Raw genomic sequence first — 23,900 nt, 5'->3', positions numbered from 1 at the left:
GCCATGGCATCACGAGCCAACCTTGCTTTATCTCCCCCAGTTGGCTGTGCACATCCACTGTGGGCTGCTGACTGCCTCTGCAAGCCTCATGGGGTGCTTCAGGTCTTCTGCTAAGTCCTGGGAAAATTCCTCTTGAGTTGGAGGCCTGTCCATATATTCATATCAAATGAAATGCATGCGTGCAGTGTAGATCTAACCTAGCCATTTTACAGTATGCAATATGACAGAAAACTTGGGATTAGCCATGTTTTTACATGTATATTCATATGTCTATAAATCCAGTCTCTCTCCTCCTCAAAAACATGCATCTTTCTAGTTTCAGTTGATACTCTGTGCCATCTTCTTTGACCAGATGTTAGAGTTGTCAGATGCCCTGGTAAAATCAGTGCAGTATTTGTTTATAGCAATCTAATGCAGGAAATCCAGACATTGCAATTAACTGACTCCCACTTTGCTAATTGTCATTTGCAGGCTTCAGCCTGGACTTCTGGTCTCTCAGAAGAGTCAGGCTGTGGCTCATCCCAGCTACTCCCCTGAGCTTGTGACAGCAGGTTGAGCCTCTGGGAAAGGAGTGCGTATGACGCAGACTGTGGAAAGTTGTCTGTAAAGACACAATGTCCTCAGCTTTTCACACTCGATATTTCTGTTAGCAGTGTTCACAAGATATCCCTGGATGTGATTTTAATGGGTTTGCTTGAAATAACCTTTATGGAAGCTAGAGACAGTATTATGATATACGAAGCAACAGACAGGTCTTATGTGACAGAAAAGAGGGAAATGACCAGGCTGCTTTGCTGGTAGTTAATGGTGACTCAAGCTATGAAGGTGGTAATGGTCACGACAGATGTTTTGCTATTTTGATGTATGATGTTTTCCTTTGAGAGAAGAAACAGGTCGCCACTGTCTCTTTTATACTCAGAGGAATAGCTCATTGCCTGTGCGCCTTCTGTCTTTGCAATTTGTATATCCATTTTTCTGTATATTGCTGAAAAGGGCTGGATTTCCAGTAGACCTGGGCAGTTGCCCTTAGAAGAAGACAGAGATTTGAAGGCTGGAGGGAGGTTAAATGATTTGGCAACAGGCACAGAGCAGTAGCGTTGTGAATAGAGGCCAGGCCTGAGCTATGGCCTGTAAGTGAAGCGGATGAGTGAGGTGGATCCCCAAGATAATGGCGCTGAAGGACACTTTGCTGCCGTTCTGCTCCAGCTTAGGCCAAAATGACTGAAATGATTGCTCTTGGATAGCTTTTTGGTGACAACTGAGAAATAGCTACGCAATATCCATCAGAGTAGGGATCTGCATCATTGAAATAACACCTGGCTCCTGATAGTGATGTTGGGGAAGCTTGCCATGTGTTTTGCCTTTTGGAGGCTATATTCACATGTTCATCACAGCAAATCCCAGGGGGTTATTTGTAGCCCACCCTTCAAGCAGTAAGTACCACTGAATTAGAGCCATCTCTGACATGACATGTAGCAACAGTGAGTAGCAAACAGCCATGTTCCACAATGGCTGGGATAAGGGAATGAAGATAATGTACAACTGTTGGGATAAAAGAATGAAGATAATGTACAATTGCAATGGTGGTAACATACACGTAGACCCAGTGTAATCATTCATACTGGAATTTACCCTGGGCTCTAGAATTAACCCCTGTGATCATGCCAAGGAGTAGTATTCCTACAAGAAGTAGGGACCCTCACGTTGAAGAGGAAAACATTGGTGTTATGACTAAATGAGAAGAGTCAAGTAGCTGTGGTAATGAATGTAAATGGCTTCTACACCAGGGCTCAAAAGAGTAAGACTCTTTCTTAGGAATCATTGTCTTCTGTTAAATTTTGGCTGTATTCACATTGGCATGACACTGGCCTGGAGAGAATGGCATTGGACTAAATACAGTCTATTAGTCCATAGAATTAAAAAAGAAATCAATAGACAGACCCAGGGCTGCAATGAGTAAGAGAAGTTTCTTTGTTTTAAACGAGGTTGTAACTTGTTCACATTACCTGTAAATCTGGAATTTAGTAGCATCATATGCTGCTCCCCTTCTTATTGCAATGTGCAGAAATCCGCATTCAGAAAAACAGTCCTTCTATGTCAGCTGCACCAATACTTATAATAACAGCCAGGTATCAGTTGTAATACTAAAATTATAGCTAGCTCAGACTGGTTGTTGAGAACAATCATTATCCATGAGCCAACAAATTTAGCTGAGTCTTAACTTCATTAGCAATGTCTAAATGCATTAGCCATATGCTCTTCAGCATATGGGTAAATACGTACCAATTTATTTTCATTAGGGTTTTCTTACAAGTGCTGCTAACCCAAGCTCTACTAGAAATGTTTACAGTGTGACACGTCTCTTCAAATAAAAACCTGGCCTTTTGTACAGCAAGTCATCCTGAAAGGGTGGCAAACAAGATACTTTCCCCTGCCCTTTCCCAAAGCAGGGAGGTACAGCTGCTGTATAGATCTAATCCACTACAGTTAGTTGATCTCAGTTTTGCAAAGGTTTATGTTAAAATGAATAATAGAGGGCTTTGGAGACCTGCCTGTTGGAACATGTGCCATCAAATCCCTGGTATTTGTTGTCTGCTGCCTATAGTGTGCTTGCGTGTCATTACCTCCTTGTGCTTTTATCTAAATAAACCAAGCTTAGGACCCACTTGGTTCTTCCCCCTTTCAACGCCCCCTTCACACCCCGAGCAGGAAGTAGAGCTGAAACATAACTTTCCCTAAGAGGAACTGAGTGTGAAATTGAATCTCAGTCATGGTCCTTAGCCCAGTGGAGAGGCTACCGGAGAGAGTTTTGAGTTTGCAGAACAGGCCCCGGGACAGAACTGGACAGAGCTGTGCGAACCTAAGTAGCTGTGTACAGGGTGCAGACGTGAAGCAGCTGCTGCAAGCTCAGGCTCCCCTTGTTTTGTGAGAAATAGGTGGAACAGTGTTGTTTTCTGGAGTGTGTTTTTTTTTTTGTGTGTGTGTGAAAAGTATGCAATTTGATATGAAACTATCGGTTGCATAGACACACAGAAGTGTAAAAAAAGAACTGATCTTGTCTGAGGGATGCAAAACTGAAAAGTAATCCTAATTCTGCCATCATCAGAGGCCTTTACACATGCCTAAATATAGACAATAATGCAAAACCAGAATCAACCAGAGTTGGGCTCAAACAAGGTTTATTTGAGAGCCAATCATAAAAACAAAAAAATTTCAACAGGAAGTCTGAACTGGTAGCTTTAAAAACTTGCTGCTTTAAAAACATACATTTCAAATTGCAGTTAGTTTTTCCTTCTGATGTCACCGTGCAATGTAGTGGAATGACTGATCTTGTCTTGGGTTACTCTTGTGGTTTTTTTTTTTTTTTTTTTTTTTTTTTTTTTTTTTTTTTTNTTTTTTTTTGCTATTAGCCTTTTTTTTTCCTGCTTCTATTTTGAAACTTTTAAATATTCCATCAATTTTAGAGCATTTGTAATGCAGAGGGAAATGTAAAAAAGTGAAATATTTTAACTTTGGAAAGTTCTACCTGAATATTTAAAACTGCAACAGTACAAAAAACAACGCACTCACTGAACATTGGTCACTTTATTTCACCCTATGACAAGAAGAATGAAAACTACCAAATAGAAAATAATCACAAATGATGATTTGATCTTCTGTAGTTTTTGTGCTTGTATCTGATGGCCTTTTTCAATTCTGGGAGTGTCCAAACCTGTTAATTCCTCATAGGTAGCATGAGGCCAGAGGTGATTTAAGTAGAATTACTGAAGGCTGGGCTAGAGGAGTCATAAGAAGTCATATGTGTTGATAAGAAATGTAAGTATTCTCTGAGAAATTTAGTTCAAACACCATGATTATATTCCACTCAAGAAAAGGGAAAAAGATATGCAGCGAGAATAGGGGTTGGAGGCAGGTGCCCTTTGGACAAGCAGAACAAAGAGGGATAGGGAATCCCAAAGTTTTTGTTGATGGAGGCTCTATTTGCTTTTATGCCTGTAGACTGAGAGGAAATAGCAGGTGATAAGTCCGGGATAGGACATGACACCTTTTGGCTCAACAGGGTAGTCTAGGAAATAAGGTTCAAAGAGATATGAACAAGAAGTTAGTGAATGATTTTCGTCAAGGATACAGCTTGCAAAGGAATGAACAAATCTACTTTGATCAGGTAGTACGCCAGAACGTGTAAAGTGTTGTAAGAAGCATGTGGCAAGGCAGCCGAAGGGCAGCATTTGAGTTATCCTTCCTTGTGTTGCAAATTTCAGGATATTCCTGGCCAGGAACACCTTGTAGCCAAGGTGTGTTGGAAAAGGTTCCTTATCACACAGAAGGAGGAAATTGGAATGCTTTGGGGAAAAAGCTGCAATGAGTGACCTTATACCGAGGTCTCCATTTTAATAAAAAGTCCCATATAGTTCATGACAGATAGAATTAGGGACCATGCAAGTATCTTGTAGTTATATTTGTGTTTATATTTTTCACTATTTTTTTCCCCAATGCCCCAAGGAGCCATCTGAGAGACCTCATAAACATGAGATTTCATTTTCTAATGCTATTTCATTTCCTGGATGGAGGACCTGCCTTGAGAAGACCAGACCTCAAATTATAATAGCCCTATAAATAACTCCCTAAGGCAAAAGGAAAAAAAAGCCTTTGAAAGACAACCACAAATACAAACATGGAGGTGTTTGGGTTCTTGCAGAGCCAGACTAAGCAGCTCTAATTAGGACATCATTTATTTAGCGTAAAGTTTTTTTGGGTTTCCCCATTGTTTATCTCTTCACTCTGTTTACTTAAAGTCCTATATCACTGAAGTCCTCTGAGGTCTCTTGCTTGAGTTTAATTTTCTATAGCATTTGATGCTTTGTGGCCTGTCTTTAGAGCCTACTAGACAATGGAGTTTCCAGGTAAAATTGAAAACAATCAGATGAACTGACTAAAACAAATACAATCATGAATCAGATAAGAATAGTCTGAAAATGCACCTTTTTTCTTTCTGGAGGCAATCGTTATTTCAGGAGACCCAGGCTGTGTGTGCCTTATTTCCACTGGAAATCTGTACGGAGTCGGCATGTTGACTAGAGTAAAAATGTTCCTGAGGAATTGGCCTGTTCTGCCCAAACCCCCGAGCAGCTCCTGTCTCCCTGTACACGGCGCTGTTATGGAGCCCACAAAGGAAGCCCTGAGCCTGTGGGGCGGGAGGGCTGGCTGTGGGTCCGCCCGCTGTCTCGTCTCGGATCCACCTTTCCTCATAGCGATGAGCAAAGTGCTCCAGGTGAAGTTGTATTTAGGGATCATGGCAGGAGGTTTTCAAGAGCCTTTCGCATCCTAGTGTGACCCATGCAAGGGCTGAAGATGATGGTGGTCTGCTCCATTACCCCTAAACCTGCGTTGTACATACAGCCTCTCATTCCCAGCTTTTCTTTGTAGGACCCCAGCGCTTTCCTATAGCAGTCTGGGTCAATGCAGCAGCCAAGGAAAGCAGCATGGGCAAAACCGAGCTCCAGGAGCGGTCCTGCTGCATGGAGACAGGATCCCCCTGCAGCTGGGCCCCTCTCTGCTATCTGTGAGCTCATAACCTCCAGCAGCAAAGTTCAGTCTCTGTGTTGCGGGGGTAATACTGAGCTTTCTCATGGGCACTTTGTGACTTGATTCATTTAAAAAATAAATAAATAAAAAGGGGGAACAGAAAGAATTGTAATCTTTGACCAGAAGGTGATATAGAGCAATTGCAGAGTGTATCTAAGCAGAGCATGGTGAGCCTCAACCTTTGCAGCAGGACACTGATTACTAGTCTTAGTCCTCTAGCACTGAAATGAAGAGGGTCTCACTGATATTAGGTTCTTCTCACTATGAGTAAGAGTGGTAAAAACAGACCTGTAGCCAATTTACCGGAGGTGCTGTCTGTTTGTTATTGAGACAAATTGCTTAGGAACGTAATTATATCGTTCTTGTTCCCAAAATTGGTATCCCCTGACTGACCACAGCTAAATGACTTTTTGTTTCTGCAGAGTTTCCGGGTTGTTGCATGATAATGCATTGTGGTGGACAACATGCAGTCAGTGGTTTGAAACAAATGAAGCTTTTCTTTATATTGGAAACAATGTGTGTTAAGCAATACTCTGTTGTGCTGATGAACTCACAGATGGTGTCCTTTAAGGTTGTGCATGTGACAGTGGCCTCTTTGAATGAGTATCATGCCTACTTGTCTAACCCCCATCCGGCAGAAATACCCTTTATAAAAGTAAACAAGGCGGAAAGGCAAGCAACCATATGCGTGCGCTTATCTTACACACTGCAGTGCCTGCCCATATAGCAGTTCAGAGCCCTTTGGATAAAAGTGGCATCATGGAGAAATCTGATGGGAGAGAATGACCTGCACCATTCAGCGCAAGGAGCGCAAAGGTGGCTTATAAAGCATCGCTGTCTCTATTTGGGTTAGTGGCAGTGTAGCAGTCTTACAGGGGGTGGGATGTGAAATGTGAATTCCTAACTCTATTGCTTATCCCCTGGGCCAGAAGGGCCAGATGTGTTGCATAGGCAACATATTTAATCTGTGAATGATCATTCTTGATAGATCCCCTCCAGCCAGTCCAAAATTACAGTACTGGGCTCCAGCCCACTTCAAGTAGAAAGACAAGACCACCCAATGTGGTGCCTGTAGGGAAGGGAGAAGGAGGAAATATTACTATTAATAATCTCATATTTTATTCAAGGTGATGTACTCAGTATGGCCAAAATGCTCATATACTGATGCCTAACCTAAGGCAGCTAAAATCACACTTTGGGCCCCTAAAAGCGTAACCCTGTGATTCTCACAGAAGTCTAATAGGTTTTGTGACTTTCAAATGGTGCTATAACCCCTTTTTTCTTGCTTAGATACACAGTCTAGCATGCTACTCTTGTAAACTTTGGTCTGAGTGCAAACCAGGATGACAAAACATGGTCAGCTCTGGGACTGGGAGGAAAGCAATTAACCACAGTACAGCCATATAAGAGGGGGAAAAAATCTGAAAATCCTCCTATGTACAATTATCAAATCCGGTTCTTGTGGACTAACTAGTGGCCAAAACCAGGAGCAGTCACTTTCTTCTCACCGGCTGCAGAGGCAGACCTGGAAGTGGGGGAAGAAAGGACATGTTCTTTTAGTTTTATGGATGAGGAAACTGAGGGCTGTGGCTGTAGCAGTTGTGCTTCCCAGCCCCTTGATACCAATGGCAAAGTGCCTGCTGTCTTTGCTGGACAGGGGCGCAGCTAGTAATCGACTTGTCCAAGCTTGCACAAAACAAGGCTGCGGCAAGGCAGAGAGCTGCCTTCGCATCCAATGGCCTCTGGCCCAGTGCCTCGATTGCTGCCTTCCTCCGGTTGCTGCAGGAAAAGTTTATATTACATGGAGGAGGATAATGCCTCAAAACATCCCTGCTGGAATAAATAAGCATTGTAAGTTGAGAGTTCAAACAGAACTTGCTTTTCTGTTACTTCTTTAGTCAGTCTGACTATTTTTGTTTGGTTTAGGAGAAATATGAATAAGTGTTAAATTCATGTTTAGAAGATTGCCTCTCTTCAGAGAAATTTGTTATCCTTTTGCTCATTTTCAACAAGGAAAACTTGCTTTTGCAGCAGAGATTTTGACATTAAGTGTCTTGATAGAATAATAGGCATGAGATGGATTGCAATCTATTGCCTCAAGACTTTGCCAATCATAAACTAAAATCAGTTAATGTATTGAGTTAAATCTTGCTATACTGTGAAATGTGCTAGTATTATTAAAAAAAAAAAATCAATCCAGAAAATATATTGATTATATTATCTCCATAGCAACAAACAATAATAAGATAATGTTAGCTTAATAATTGTGCTTTGTGAAAACCTTTCAGAATAATTACTGCATTGTGGTCTTTTCACAATGTGGAATGTAATAACGTTTCTTCCTTGACTGCAGTCACCATCAGCACTGTGTCAAGAGATGCTGGTTTTGTGTGCATGCATATGTATACATGGGTAATTTTGCTCTGGGTGAAACAATTTAGCAGACTATTTTGGGATCCATTTTTAAATGGTCAAGACCACAAATTGGCAATTGTTTTCTATGTGGTTTATTTCCCCCCCACACCTCCTCTGACAACACTACTGTAAAAAGAGGCTGTTAACATTCTTTCTCCTGCCTCTTTCGTTGCAAGGCACAAAGAGATTTTGGTGTGTAACAAAACTCAATGTCCAGCTAGTATGTTAAGGATTTGGGGGAGAGAGGAGCTCTGCTCTAAAGAGAGTGCTTCAAAGCTGTTCCTTTAAATGAATTTAATTTACCATCCTGTAGAAATAATCTGTTCCACAGGAGCTGAGATAGCTGTATGTATTTTGGAGGATCTGATTCTCTTTGGGATCCTGTGTTGCCATATAATTAACCTGAGGTTGTGTGAATAAATATATATATATACATATATATACTTGTATGTATAAATGTGTGAGTATGATATTTTTAGCTTGAAATTTTAGCAAGAGTCAGAGATAGATATGTACAGTCTACATCTGGGTCTTGCTTTTACTTATTCTTCCAAATCAACCCTGTAGTTTTGCTCTTGAACCAAAAAGAGGTGTTGACCCAAGTCTATGATGGAGAGGACAAAAGTGGCTTTTAGACCATCCTTTTTACGTGTAGTCTTTGGAGTGGTCAAAGAACTGGTTTAATGCTTGAAGTTAAAGCACCTCCAAGCTGTTCTGTCTCTAACTGTGAAAGCCCTCAGGGCCTAGCTACTCAGGAGCTCATTCACCTTCTACTCATGACACTTTTTCCTGACACACCTTTGATGCAAGGCCTAGGTTTAGAGAGCAGCCAGCAAAGAGCTGGCTGCTGCCAGGTCTTGCATTAGCAGGGCATTCCCCTGAGCTTTGGTCAGATGCCCCAGTATCCCTAGCACAGTCCCTCTATGTCTCAGGGCATGAGTGGATCCCAGGTTCTCCTATGTTCACTTCTCCAGTCCTTTTTAGGTGCATTTCTTAACACCACATCGTATTGTTTTGATTCTGTGCTTCTGGACAGAGTTGGTCATTCAAAGGGCCCAAACTTTGGATTTTTACAATTTTTTTCAGACAAGGCTTTGCTTTTCCTTGAGAAGTCCAAAGGAGAAAGCCCCTACCTTGGAAATACTGTTTAACAATACAGGACCATCTTGCAGCCAGCAATGTCCAAACTCTCAACTCGGTAGGTGGTGGCCCTTTGTTGCCATATATGTCAGGAATGTAGTACAGTGCAAGCTCATGGCAGTCCAAGTCTTAAATTTGAGATGACTTCTTCATAAGAAGTCTTCTGCTGCTGTTTCCCTCTACAGTCCCTCTCAGTTACCACTTTATAGGGAGGGTGTGATGGGAGAGTTCAGTTTTCAGTCTCAGGCAGTGCCCACTTTTGGTAAGTGGCACAGTTCTCTAGGAACATCATTAATTCACAGGGAGAGGGGAAGAGCAATGGTTCCTTGTGCCAAGGCCCCCACTTCTGTATAGCTGTTGTACTGAATCAGCACGCCAAGCCTCAATCTTCTCTTCTAGGTGCAGATGAATACAGTTGCGAAAGGACAGCTAAATGCATCAACTGCTCTGGAAAATATCTGGTATTTACAAGTGTATAACACTGTTCATTTAAAAAAAAAAAAAAAAATTACAAAAGGCCCTAGTGGGTTAACAAGGTGCTTTTCCTGATGCTGTTGTAGAAGCCAACCCTCACTGATGATCTAGAAACAGAAATGAATGACTGATGTGAGTCAATTCAATCACCACCCCCAAACCCAACCTATTCCCTCTATGCAGTTGTCACAGTTCAAGCTGTGACTGTACTTTTGCTTGGCACTTTCTGTGCTCACTTTGGGTGCTGGCCAGTGGCTTTGCTGATCCCTAGTGTGGTCCCAAATTCTCGTTCCCCTGTAGCCTCCCTTTCAGTTTCCTTGTGCTACCTCAGCTCCTCCTGCTCAGTGTGGTCGTCTTTCCAGCCTATGCTGAGCTTGGTGTTATGCGTTTCGCTCATTCTTCTTCCTGATCCCTTGTTTTGGGGAGGCCTGACATGGTTTTCCCAGCGTGTCTGTTACGTGCTTGGATCACACCAGCTACCACCAGGGTGGAAGTCTTTAAACACTGTGTTTGGCTTCCAAACAGAACCTGAAGAGTAGCTTACCTAGTGAAAACACAGAGATTTTGTTGGTATATATACATTTTTAAGCTAGGTGGAGAGTCAACTGCCTGGTGTGACTTGGCTGTTGGGGCTGCAGCTTGTCTTATTCCAGAAGAGAGAAAACTGTTCTGTTTTGCAGGGGATCTTCTAGTATGTTTCTTTATGCAGTGATTTAGTCTAGGTCTGTCCTATTGGGTGGATTGTGGGTCTGGGAGCGGGATGAAGTGCAGCAAGCATTTGTTAACGCTGCTAGCATGGAGATACTTATAACTCAGCAGCCAGCGTGCCTGGTTGTGCCCTGCTGAATGAGGGCCCACCCCGTGGCTTGTGTGTGTTGAGTTGACTTGTCTGCCCTTAGCCTTGTGGCTTTTCCAGAGGTGCCGTGTGATAACATGGTAGCAAAAATGGCCCTGTCATGCTTACATCTCGCCTGTCTGTGCTACAGGTAGCAGCATGCCTGGCTCTGCATCAGAGGGCAGCACAATCTATAGGGGTTTTGTTTTGTTTTGTTTTTTCCTACTGTCATGCTTGAGAGCTTGCATCCATACGAGGTGGGAATTAGATGAGTGGAAGCTGGGCTTGTCCAGCTGTGTTAAAATAAAGAACTAGTTGTAGCATCTTCCAGTAATGCATGAAGTAGCATGATTATTGTCTGTCACATGTAATACTCTTGCCAGGTCTCTTTCCTTGATGGAGTACCCTGAGTGCAGTATGGTGTTTTGATTTCGGGACTGTTCTGTGTCTTAGTGTTGTCAAGATAAAAGATCAGAATATGGGAGCTGAACATAGATGGAGTTTGTGACAACCTTTAGTTCTTTCAGGTTTTTGTTTCATAGTTCAAACTTGGTGGTCACAGACAATTAAGCAACATTGATTTTATAATTGGTTTATAAACCATTGTAGAGACCGCCAGCACTACACAAGGGAAATGACTGAGGAGGCCAAGTAATATTGCTTCTTAAGGCTGAGGTTTTCTTGAAACTCTCCTGTCTAAGTAACAACCTCCTTTGGTGCTAGTGAGTTTATAAGGTAATATGAGATAGGCCTAAGTCTGCATGAGGAAAGGAAGCTTGAACACTGTTGCTCTAATTCTGTTGATGAAGCTGGAAGATTTGCATATGGACATGTAATTTTTCCACAGTGGTTATTTCAAAGTCCCTTTGCGCTCTGTACTGCCCAAGAGAGACCGTTGCACAATAGGACGGTTTAGTATCTTTTATTCTGAAAAATAGCATTTTCATAACCTAAAGGAATCTGCCATTGATGGATCTGAGGAGGAGGGGGACACTCTTCAAAAGCTAAACTCCTCCCTGAGGGGAAGGAGAGTCCCTGCCTCCCTTGGTTGGGAAGGGAATCAACTTTCATTTCCCCAAATGCAAACTCCTTGCAGCCTAGGATAGTACTGTGCTGTCAGAGTACTCTTGAAATGTTTGTTTTCCTTAGATTTAGCCATGATGTCTGTCTGTCCTGCTGATGAGAAGTTTCCATTTATTTAGATTATGCAATTGCTTCTCTGCTTCCCTTAAGGGAGAACAGTGAGAAAAACTAATAAAATTCATTCACCATTAGTAAAATGTGCTGAATGCTTATGCTAATCCATTTGAGAGACATTGAGCACACAGTGAAAATACACATCTCAATGGTCTTCTATTGCACAGTGAAATCCCTCCTATAGAGAGCACTATGATTCACTGTTTTCCTGTTGTAATTTGAAGATGTAGTACTATTAAGAAAGGCAACAAAGATGGTTAGCAATCCAGTGGAATTTCAGACAAGAAGAGTTTGTGTGGAAGAGAATTATGCTCGGTTTGGAAAGATGATGACTTAGAAGGGATTTAGTGGAAATTGTACATAGATTTTAGTAAAAAAGAGCAGTCATTCCTTTCTCTTTTTTCCAGTCTCTTGATTTATTATAAATATATGTTTATCACAGGATCAGAAATTGCAGTGAGTTTGTAAGACCCCATATGGAGCCTTTCATGAACATGTTGCACAAATTGTATTTCTCTTTTTACATGTCTCCATAATAACATGTTTTCTGTTTTTGATAAAGGTTCCTAGAAGCCTGAATAGGTGTCTTCTGTGACATTTACTATTAACTAAAATAAGGGCCTAGCAGGTTTAAGTGTTATCTAGACAATAGTCCTAATAAAAATAGTAAGGTTGCAATTATAGCTCTACAGCAGATATAAACAAGGTCTAAGCTAATGGCAGGCAACTTCCAAGTAGAGAAAAAGAAATATTACTTTAGCCAGCGTAATCAGTTTGGAAGTTTCATCACTGCAAGAATCAGGGAGTCAAATACAGCAGCTGGAATAATTTGAGGGTCTGGATAATTTTATGACTATTACATTTGTAGCTATGCATGTTATGATGAAAGTAATTGAATCTTAAGCTAACAGTTAGTTGAGGAAGAAACCTCCCTCTGTTTAAAGCATTTTAGAGTTAACTGGCAGTGTAAGGTTTTTTCTTCTTGTCTTTCTCTGAAGCCTCAGGCATGAGGTATGATGGAAAGTTCAGAAATATGTCAGATTTGTTGATATGCCCATCTCATATAGTGTATATGTTTCTGTGGAGGAGAAGGAATGATTTTCTAACATACCAGCAAGGAGGATGGAGAAACCTGCAACTTGTCTCTGGCTTTGCCATTCACTTCTTGTGTGGCATTTGGCAAATTGCTTAATCTTGGGTACTGCCAATTCCCCACCTGTAACAAATAGACACTTACTATCTCAGAGACATTGTGGAAATGAAGTTTGTAAAGTGAGGTGAGATTGAAAGTAGAAAGACAAAAAGAAAGTGGGAATCTCATTGCAATATACCAAATTAATGTCTGAGGCCATAGCTACATGGAAATGCTTTGGAAAGTTGAGGTGAATCAACTAGAAGTGTGAATGCGAGTGTGCATATATGAAAGTGTATTAAATCGTTTTTAGCAGATAAGAGTGTCTTTCATTCTGGAAGTGGCTGTATATCACCTTAAAGAACACAGAACTGACACAGATGGCCTAGATTATTGATTCTATGCTCCATTTTCTTCTGAGTATCCACATCTTATCATGTCCTCTGCCTCAAAACTCTCTTTGAGGTTCTTGCCCCCACTATTCTGACTGGGAGGTTGTTCTATAACTTTACTACTTTGATAGTCTTCAGCCTTCATCTCATTTCTGGCAACATTTATCTCTGGCCAGTTTATACTCATTTGATCTTTTAGTAATGTAGGCCTTTATATTAAATAGGTATTTTCCCTCCCTGATGATTAATCCCAAGGCATTTATAGACAGCAAGCATATCTCCTCCCTGTGGTCTACTAAAATGAACTTTTGGTTTGCTAAAATGAACTCTCCTAATTACTACTTGTAAGACAGGCCTCCTGCTCTCTGAGGATCGTTGTAACCCTTCTCTTCACTTGTTCCATTTTTAATTCATTCCTTTTGAATGTAGCTCATCAGATTTGCATGCAGCATTCTAGAAAAAGTGTATCCCAGATATAGTGTATTTGTAGTTTTCATCACGTTTGTTGTTCAGCATTATTGTGTGGTTGATGCATCCATCCAAGTTTTTCCTTTCTCCGTCATTTTCAGCTTATAAACTCATCTTTTATTGCAGGAATTCTTCTAGTTAACATAATCCTTCTGAGGGCATGCTGTTTCCCTTTTAACTGAAGACTCTTATCTATTGCAGTTATTCAAGTTCTTAAGGTCCTCCTATTGTTCTGATATGACATCTCAATTTTTCCTCCTTGCCTAGGATGCCTCCAACTTAGAACCATGAGTGCACTTCATTAATATTTGTATGCTTTTTGAGCCAAAGTCAGTCCTTGAAACATTAAAAAAGATTTGTCCCAGGACTGACCCTTGAGAAATCTGCAGGTGCCCTCCTTTCATACCAATACTTTTCCTTTCAACACAGTCTCCACTCATGACCCCTGCAACTTGCATGATTGCCACCTCACAGTTTCATCCTGATCTTCATCCTTTTGGGTGTGATGACTCTTCAAGTGCCACCAGACCAAGTGCCTTGCTGATGTCTATGTAGATCTGTCACGGTTCCCTTACCTAGAAAATATATTATCTTTCCAAAGAAAGATACATGGGGTGTGTCCCATTTCTCATTCTTCTCTCTGTCTCTCTTTCCTTTGGATAGTTCTTCTAAAGCAGCAGTGCCACGATTTTATCAGCAGGCCAGTAGTGGTGCATGAGGGAATGTTAAATGACTGCAGCTGCTGCATGCGGCCATGCCACCTAGACCATAGACTGTGCTATTGGTTACAATTTGGATTTTAAAACATATGGTGGAGTTTGTGAGAAAATGTGAGGATTGTGTGGGCTCTGTGCACTGAGAAATCTTGCATGCTATTGAGGTCAGGCGCACAATTTGGTATTTGCTTGCTTGGCTTCCCCTGCCTCCCACCGTCTCTTAAGTTGCCAACCTATTAGGATCAGCCATTAACCTGGTTAATGGGGAGAGACAGCAAATACCAGAAAGGGTGATGTGTTTTTCTTAATTCCCTCTTGGAAACCTGACTTTTAAACTGTAAATGTCTCGAGCAAAGGCTGAAAAGGGTCCAAAACATGTCTTGCTTTTGTAATACCGGCACTCCCAGATAGGCTAAAATGAGATGAAGCCATTTTCTCCTAATGGCTTTACTGAGAAATGGGATTGCGCTCTTTGGGGATGAAAGGGTGGTGCACTGCCCAAACTGCCCCGGAGGCTTTGCACTGGCTGTGTGCAGGGTTTTGGGGAGAGTTTGAATGACTGCATTGTATTATGTTGTGTGATCCTTTGGGTGATGTGACTTGATCCCCGAAGCCTTTGGCCTCTCTGACTGGAGAAGGTAACAGGAGGAATGAGAAGAGGGAGATGAAGGTGTGGGTTGAGGACAGAGAAAGGGAGAGCTCATGCAAGGGGGAAGATAACCCTCCTTCAGTGAAGGACTTGAGCAGTTTCTCAGAACTGGGAAATGACACCTCCTTGTTCAAGACAGCAAGGGCTAATATAGCAAATAAAAGGGAACCTTCCTCCTTGGTTTTCCTAAAGATCTGTAAAGGTAAAAGAAAAATTTTATAATATGTGTGGTATTTAGTTCAGGTAATCTTTGTGATTGTATAATGAGAACACATTGTCCAAATTTTCATATGCAGATTCAATTAAGATTTGGTTAATTAGCCTTTACAGATGAGGATTAACTTAATTACATAACACTAACCTCTCTTAATAACTATAAAGGGTAGGAAGGCTGCTTTTAATAAATTTGGAAGGTCTATATGTGTTTTTTAAAATCTGAAATGGCACACACAAATTAAACCAAATTGCACACAGAGGACAACTATTAGGGATAACGATCAAAGGAAACAAACTATGTATATGGCTTGGAATCAGGCTGGCTAGTAGTTCATGCTGTTTTCCTTCTCTTGTCTGCTGGCATCCTAGTGTTTTTGCTAGGATTATTACTGGAGATGATGTACCGTCTAGGGGTCATTCCTTCAAAGTGGGCTGCAGTCTGATACAAGTTTGCTTTAATTAAATGTTAGCTTGTATTTCAAAAAAAGATATATATATATATATATATATATAGATAGATAGATTTGGGTGCTAGGTTATTAGTGGTTGCATTTTTCCAAGTGGTCTAAGGAAAAAAAGACACTTGAAGCCTGCTGAATACTAAAAATCTCATCCACGAATGTTGTCATTCATTGTCATTATCCGTCATAAATAACTGTACAGATTTTTGTCTCTTGATGTGAGGTGTGCACTCAAAGAGTGATGCTTCAGTTTATTAATATCAAAGTGAAATGGAGCATAACATCTGCCTGCAGGGTGGGGAGGGTGAGGGAGGAGCATATATGGGAATGGGAGTGGGATACGGAGTTTTTGGCTTCTGAGTCACAGACTTGAATCCAGGCTGTGAGTGACCTTTCCAGGAGCCTAAGTGACATGAGCTGATGCTGTCTGTCCAGTTCCCTGTGAAGGGGAGCAGCCATCAGATACCATCACTGCTGCCATCCCCAGGCAAGATGTGTTTGGACATGCAATACCCCTTGCCCCCACTCCTAGAGGTGCTCTTTTCAGGTCACGGTTGAGATCCCCACAGCTGACAAAGCGAAAAAGCTTGCTTTATTTTTACCCATACCTCGTATATTCAGAGGTTAGGGAATTTTTGGATCCCGTCCTGTCAGTATGGTGCTTTCAAGAAACGGGTAACAAAAGAAGGCTTCTTCCCTTGGCTGTTCTTGCCTGTGTAATGTTTCCTAATTGCAATGGATTTTGAGGGGCATGTCATGCCAATCCTCACACAGCTCAGTAGCCTTTGTAGCATCCAGTACGCTACCAAGTGCAGGAGCAACCCTCGCTGCGCTCTGGAAGTAATTTTTCTGAAGTCCAAGTTTTGAGCTACATCTGCTGGATCCCATCTACGTGGTCCCCTTGAAACCATTTTATCTAGTGACTCTTAAGGGCCCTGGCTAGCTTCATAAGCCACATAATTTATTTTCTGGCTGCAGGAAGCTGAAATGTTGCAAAGCATCCTCTGCAGTTTGGGTCACATTAAGCTTACCCTTTTAGATGCGGTCCCCATTTGCAGTCCATGAGATCAGCAGGCATGTGGCATCTAACGAGAATAGGTCTGATATGCCTAATGTAGACATCCCCAAAATTGAAATGCACAATACTACTGGCTGTTTCTGAAAACTTTGGCTTAGTGCCTACAGCCATTTTCAGCAAGTAGGAATGATGACATTGCTGCAGATTTTTGAGACTGTGAAGAACTAGCAAGGTGAATGTACAGCAAAGATGAAATTGCTGAAGGATCCCTCTTGGAGTGGCAGAATCTATTGAAAAAAGAAACAGGGTTGCTTGAACCTTCCTGAAGCCCTTTGATTTATGTGCTGCACAGGCTAAAGTCTCAACATTCAATATCTCAGGACAGTTGGCAGTGGTCAGATTTTGCTCCAGCTGATGTAGCCCCAAATCCTATTTCATTGGCTTGGCAGGGCTTGGACCTGTATCCCTGAGAGCAGGATATGGCCCTGCGAGTGGTTTTGCACACAGATACATCCGATGATATGTGCTCAAAGGAAGGGGAGAATGCAAATTCCCTGTAGGGAGGCAACCGCCAGCCATATAAACAAAGAAGCCTTCTGGGTGTGCAGTAGTCAGCCCACTTGAGCTGCTGTTTCCATGGTGTACCAGATGCTGTAAAATATGCTTTCTTCAGGCAGCGAATCCTTGCATACTCCTGCATTATCTTGTTTGATAATGGGCTGTCATCAGGCTGGTACCTCATTGTCGGGGCCAAACGCAGCAGCTCCCCCCTGCCCCAGCCCTTTTTGGAGTTGTTGTTTATGGTGATTCACGTGCTGCGGGATTCCAGACAAAGAAAATGGCTAAGTGATTTTTTTCTAACTTGGAACAGCATTACTGACCATGTTTTTACACTTCATTGTTAGGAGTGATTGTTTAATGTGCTGCAGTTCTTCCTGATGTGCTTTGTGTCAGCTCATAATATCTTGCATCGTTTTGCTTTTCAGCTTCCTTCTGTTTTCCTAAGAAAAAATTAGAGTACTTCTGTTTCCATTTTTCACTGTTCCCTCCTTCCTCACACGCGTTTCATCATTGCAGAGCCTGATTTATGGCTGTGTAAACCACTAGGTACATGTCTAAGAGGCACAGTTTCTGAATTTGCTTCCTCATCTTTTTGTTCCCCCACTACATGGTCTTGGGGAGTTGAGGAGAGGTCTCTGTCTCTGTTTTCATGAAAAACAGTTGCTGGTGGTGGGCAGGTGCTTAGTTGTCCTGTGTGTATTTCATACAATTGCAGTTATAAAACCAGACAAACCTGCAATAATGTACCTTGGACCAGCTTGACTTCAGCTAGTGTAAAGTTACCAATGGCACTTATGAGGCTTACTGTGCTTCAGACATGACTCACTGGAGGAGGAGGAGGAGGAGATGTTTTCAAGGTACTCATTTACTGGGAGCCGTGTTCAGGGATGAAGCTGCAATACTGGCAGGGCTACCTGGATGCAGCATATCCCCTCGCTGTGTGTTTGAGATAGCTGTGGGGAAGGCCGATGAATCGGTGACTATCTAGAAGAGATGCAAGCTCCTTCATACTTGTATACCTATAAGCCGAGGCTGTCCCTTGGGTTATACCCATGAAAGTCTTGCAGGTACTTGGGATAGCGTTGTGAATTTTGATGTGCAATTGAAAATAACTGTATAGAAGAGAAACATCAAATCTGAAACTTTAGTTAACTGTAGTAACTCCTTTTTCCTCACCCCTTTCTTTTCCTCTCCAGCTTTCTCCTCCTCCCTCCCTCCCTTCTCTTCTCAGCACTGGCTGCATTGCCAGCCTTGCTGCGCTCAGCTGGAGACAGGATACACACACGCTCCTTACGCCTTGCCTGTGCTTCACGACCGCAGCCCCTCGGTGCTCTGCACTCACTGGTTCCTGGTGTGCAGTGGGTGGCCCGGTGCAATCTGCTCCCTGGTGCTTGCCATGCCATGCCATGCCCTTGCAGTGCAAAGGGACTGGGGTGGCCGTGGGTCCCTGGGGCGGACGATGGAGGCAGAACCGCGCTGTAATTTGTGTGTGAACGAGTGGGATGTGAGAAAGTGTCCTGGGACACGGAGAAATGAGTTCTTTCTTTACTCCCAAGGATGCTTTCTCACAGTTTCCCCCAGATGCTTTCAAAGTCCTTCCCTGCCCCCATCCTGGAGGTGTGTACTTCTTGTTTGGGGGGGGGGGGGGGGGCGGGAATTGCGTGTAGTTAATTTTAAGCTGGTGTAATCATTTAGGAGACCTGGAGGTAGAAAACCAGTTACTGGTTAACAGGCCTGATTTGAAACGTGTTCTGCCTGACCCCTCTACTGCAGTGAGCCAGGAGAAGGGCTTCCAAGAAGCCGGCTTTCTGGAAGGCTTTTTTACTGAATCATTTAGAGCATCGGCTTCTTGTAAATGTTAATATCCTGCTGGCTCACTGGAATGCAGCTGGTGGATACAGCAAGTGCAATATGTATCTGCGTGCTTGCAATCCAAAGCAAAATTTAACAGATGACATTTAGACTGTGCTTTGGGATATCCCCTTTGAATGTTTGGGCTAGGAGGAAGGAGGACTTGGGTGTGGACCTGATGCTGCCTTGTCTCAAAGGCCCTCTGTCCCACGCAACTGATACCGCTCCGATACAGGAGTGTTTTACACCCCGGCTGTGCTCAGGGCTCAACTCTGCCTGGTGACACCAAGTGCTGCCCTGCGTCGCTCTGGTGCCTCAAAGTGACTGTAAATCTTTAACCTGCGTTGATGCAGATTGGAACTGCTCTAACAGGCAAAGTGGCTGGAGTCGCCGTTGGCCTGAGGCCGCCCAGCACAACCGCAGGCGACTGCTTGAAGGACAGAGCTGGGGTTGGTTTGGGCTAGGATTTCCCCTCGTGGGGAAAGCCAGCAGGCAGCCTTCGTAAAGCTGAAATGATGCAACTCCAGGCTGAAATCCTGCTGTTGCGGAAGTTTTGCTATAGCAAAAGGCAGGTTGGCATGAGTGGGTACGCATCTTTTCCCCTCCCTCAGAAACTGCAGATATCAACCTTTCTGAGTTGGCTGTATGCATTTGCGATAGTGCAAGGCGTTTCTCACAAATGCTTTGTACCCTTTAGTCCTTTGCATGTTCACAGATGAGGCTTTTTTCCTTACCTTAGTAGTAAGATATTTTTCGGATAGGAATATATAGATTTATGGCAATCATCTAAACTATCCCTTTCTTGATTTTTATCCCTTTTTTTTTGGTGTTTTTTTCTAATGCTTATGCCATCCAGTGCTTTATCTTTTTATCCCATACGGAAAACCTAAAGGTCCTGCCTTAACTTGATGATGTATTCTCCTGTAGAACAAACATGTACAGCTCTGTGATTAAAACAACAAAAAAGAGGTATTAAGAATAAAAAACAATCAAAGGGCTCTATAAGAAGAGAGTTGTAGGTTGTGGCGAGTACCTTGCTAACTTGGGTGATAAATTAGACTACTATTGATTACCAGATTTTCTTTTGTTTGGTGGGGGAAAATGCTCCCAAAGTGCGCACACATTTTTCTGTACCTTGTTCATTTATGTCTGTGGTTTATTTATGATATTTCATATTGTTCTATCTAGTATTCTACAGTATGTCATAAAAAATAAGAAAACTTCAATATGAGACCCAAGTATTCTATTTTGTTAGTGAATTTTCTCTGAAGAATGAAGATAGATCACAATACAGTCTTTCTTGAATTAATACAAATGCAGATTAATGCAGTCAAATGTGTTATTTTTCCATAGACAAGTTCAAACACAATACAGTATGATTCTCGAATATCGCAGATTTGTTGAAACAAATCTTTTTCCTATTCTCTATTGGGGATACATTTTACGCACCTTTCAGAATAATCAGTTTGAATTCATTTAGGACAATAACAATTTAGTATAGTGGCAGATTTATTTATATAAATGGATACCAGTTTTCATCAGTTATGAGAATGAAACACAGTAAAAATTCTAGAAGTTTGTTAAAATAAATCTGCTTACTATTCTGCAGAATCTCCCAGGTGACTACCTCATGCTAAACTCCTACTTTGCAGGATTTTTTTTTTTTTAATAATGTAAATGAAACAACAAAAAAAACCCTTTCATGTTCTTTGTATTTCTCTTGTGTGCAATAAGTCATATAAGTCATTCTGTTATTAATTTCTCTTTGTTTTTTTCCATCCCTACATATATAAGAAAAAAAATTGAGTCAAGCCTCCAAATCATGAAATTAGTCAAAAAAAATATCATGGAACAGTAACATATTTTGGAGTGAAATACATGAGGGAGATTTTTGTTTTTCAAGTTTCTGAGGAAAACATGTTTCATGGTTTTCTGGATCTTTTTGGTTTTGGTCCCCCCTGCCCCATCATAATTTCTAGACTCTATTTTAACAGATTGACAAGGAGAGAAAGATGACATTTTGGGTTAATGGCTCCCCAAGTTGAGTTTCAAAACTGGGGTGAGTGGTAGCAATGCTGTATGATAGGGTTTATGTCAAATACTGTTCTAAAATACTGTGATTTTTTTTTTTTTCCTTTTACCCAGGGCTTTTGGAAAAGCCACACAAAGCTCATAACAGAGTATGGACCTGTTTGTGGGTAAGTTTAGCAGTGCCACCAGCTTTCTGCTTTTGTGGCTGTTGCTGTTTGCTTTGTTTGGGTTTGTTTGAGAGAGAGGGGAGAAAATATCAAGACGATGTCCAGCAAAATGCTGAGTGCAGTATTTTGGGGGTTAGAGGTGGACATGGTTTGGTTACATGCAGAAAATAGCCTTGGCTTATGTTTTGGTGTTGGGCTTCATTTTTCTCTTTCTAATATTAAGTAAGCACCTTGAGTTTAGTCTTTCTCACCACTATACAAAGCTGCCAGCCTTCAAAGTTCGCCTTTCATTTGCATACTCCTTATCCTTATGGTGAATACTGGAAATCATAATTTAATGTCTTAAAAATAGTTTATGAAATAGTATGAATTTTGTGCAGCTCTTGCCATCTATATTTATGCAGAAATCCTAAACTTAAAATATAATGAACAGATTAGAAGCAAGGCATTCCTCTCTGTGTAGCTCAGCTGTGCTATTTTAACAGTTTATTAGAAGTAAAAGAGGGTTGAAGTGATATATTCTTTCATACCAGCACTTTCACGTTTCTGTGAAAGTCATTTCTATTCTGAGAACTACCTTACAGATGTCATTATTTTAAGTGGAAATTAGGTTATTTCATGGTAACTTCTGTTGTTGTGGTCAGTTGGTGTTTCTAGTGTACTTATTATTTTAATATGTAAGTGTTCAGCAATGTCCACAAAGTACAGACAATGTCAAAAGGTTTTCTCCTGTGTTCTTCAGAGGTTTTAAGACACAAGTAAGAATGCATATATGAATGTGTATGTGTGTGTGCATATTTGTTCATAAATGGTATAAATATGCTTTGGATGCTCTTCCAGCAAAAAAAGCTCTATCGGAAAGTCAGTCAGTCATACGAAGCATTTGATGCTCCAGTTGCAGCCTTCTTGTGGCATTTATGCTCAGCCCTAAGGACAAAGTGCTGCAAGAAAAGATGGAAATAATGAATTGCATTGGTTAAATTCTTGTCTAAGAAGAAACAATGCAGTGTGTTGGCCAGCCAGAAATGGAGAATGATATTCATTAACAGTGTGGCAATTTGTATGTTGTGTAACAAATGGAGAATGACTGAGGCTTATTATCTCCGTGACCTTTGGTGTGATGTCTTTAAATGACAATAATGTAAGAATGCTGGCATTTGTTCCTCAGTGTATTTCCCTCCTTATTAATATCATGCCTATTTTTTCTAAGCTGAATTGGAGACGAGTTGCTATTTAGTTGTCTGCCTCCTCACTCGGCCAGGAGGAGGCTATGTCATTGGAGAAAGGGGTATGTAATTGCAGTGTGTGAGCAGATGGATAGAAAGTTTCATTTTTTCCCCTCTACTCATAGCTGTTAGGGAATGAGAGAAAGCATTAAACCTTGGTGAGTTTGCATGGGCTACGTAGCTGGTGGTGGTGGTGGTCTGCGAGGACAACTCTGCCTCCTTGGGATCTGGTGGGCAGGAGGAATGAGCAGACTGAGCATAACTGTGTCCCCTTTATCGTGCGCCTGCCAGACGCGATTTCTGAGGGATCTGGGAGGCTGGCAGAGAATAAATACTTCTTTTGACATCTCTCAGGACAACAAAGCTGGGCTCAAACATTGCTGTGCTTGAGGTGAGCTTCTTTTGTAGCTGAAGGAAGATGTTTTGATACCTGGCTTGCTAAGGTGGTATTCAATAGGTGTGGGATGTATAGGGGGTACTTATCATGGTCCTATCAGTTAGTGAAATTCCTTCTCCTTCCCTGTGCATCTTCTATAGGACTCTTTCTGTGGATTTCTTCTGAAATAGGCAATGAACGGTAGGTGTATTTATGTGTATGGTCCCAGCAAAATATTGGATCTGGCAGGCTGGGAGAAGACGTGGCATTTTGCTTTTTCCACATTGAAAACCGCTTTCCAACAAGCATAAAGAGCAATAATCTTTATTTCTACAGTGGTGAAGTGAGTTGAATACAAATCTTTGGAACTGAAGCCTTTTTTTCTTTCTAAGGTCACTTGAATAGTCTGAATGATACCATCACAACTGTTTTCTTTTGTGTGTGAATTGGTTTCCTTGACAACAGGATGTCAAATCAACTTTTCAGCTTTAATCAAGTCAAAACAATATATCCCTTCCATTCCAAAAGACCTTAAGTCGAAGAGAATTATTTCAAGTAAGGCTTTTGTAGGTCACAAAACCATTTTTTTTTCCTTCACTCCAGTGTGCGAATCCAAAGGAGAGGTGATAGTGTAACTCTTTTATACAGAGAGACAATGCAAATCGTCCTCAGTTGTGAGTGTGTGCTGTGAAAACTGCTGTTTTCATACAGAGGTGGCCCATGATGGAGGCCAAGGGGGTAGCAAATGACTCAGTGGTTTGGTGCAAAAGCAGAGCTGGACCAACGTGGGGAGTTCATGTCCCAGACATCACATTTGAAGTGATTGTGCAACAGAAGGATAGCTTATGGTTAACTTATAGTTTGAAGTACTTTTGACAAAAATATCTCCTATAAAATATATGTGCTCATGCTCCACACCAAATGTAAAGTAAAGAATATCCTATTTGAAAAGCAGTGTATTGATGCATGTTAAGATTTGTGCTGAATGT

At 41.6% G+C, this 23,900-nt stretch overlaps 1 protein-coding gene across 3 annotated transcripts in view; it reads left to right on the top strand.

Moving 5' to 3' along the window:
* The window catches only part of TBXAS1 (thromboxane A synthase 1), a 234,144-nt gene that overhangs the window by 57,836 nt on the left and 152,408 nt on the right, over positions 1 to 23,900 (top strand). For 2 of the 3 annotated variants that reach the window (XM_026083866.1, XM_026083864.1), the window contains exon 3: positions 21,257 to 21,309. The exons of the other annotated variant lie outside the window; for it this stretch is intronic. In XM_026083866.1, coding sequence (XP_025939651.1) covers positions 21,257 to 21,309 — 53 coding nt within the window. The remainder of the gene's footprint in view (positions 1 to 21,256; positions 21,310 to 23,900) is intronic. 3 annotated transcript variants of the gene reach the window in all.

The sequence above is a fragment of the Apteryx rowi genome, unplaced genomic scaffold (assembly GCF_003343035.1).
Source record: "Apteryx rowi isolate R43461 unplaced genomic scaffold, aptRow1 scaffold_62, whole genome shotgun sequence".
Lineage (NCBI taxonomy): Eukaryota > Metazoa > Chordata > Aves > Apterygiformes > Apterygidae > Apteryx > Apteryx rowi.
The sequence above is the reverse complement of the archived record's forward strand: the minus strand, read 5'-3'. Positions and strand labels throughout refer to the sequence as shown.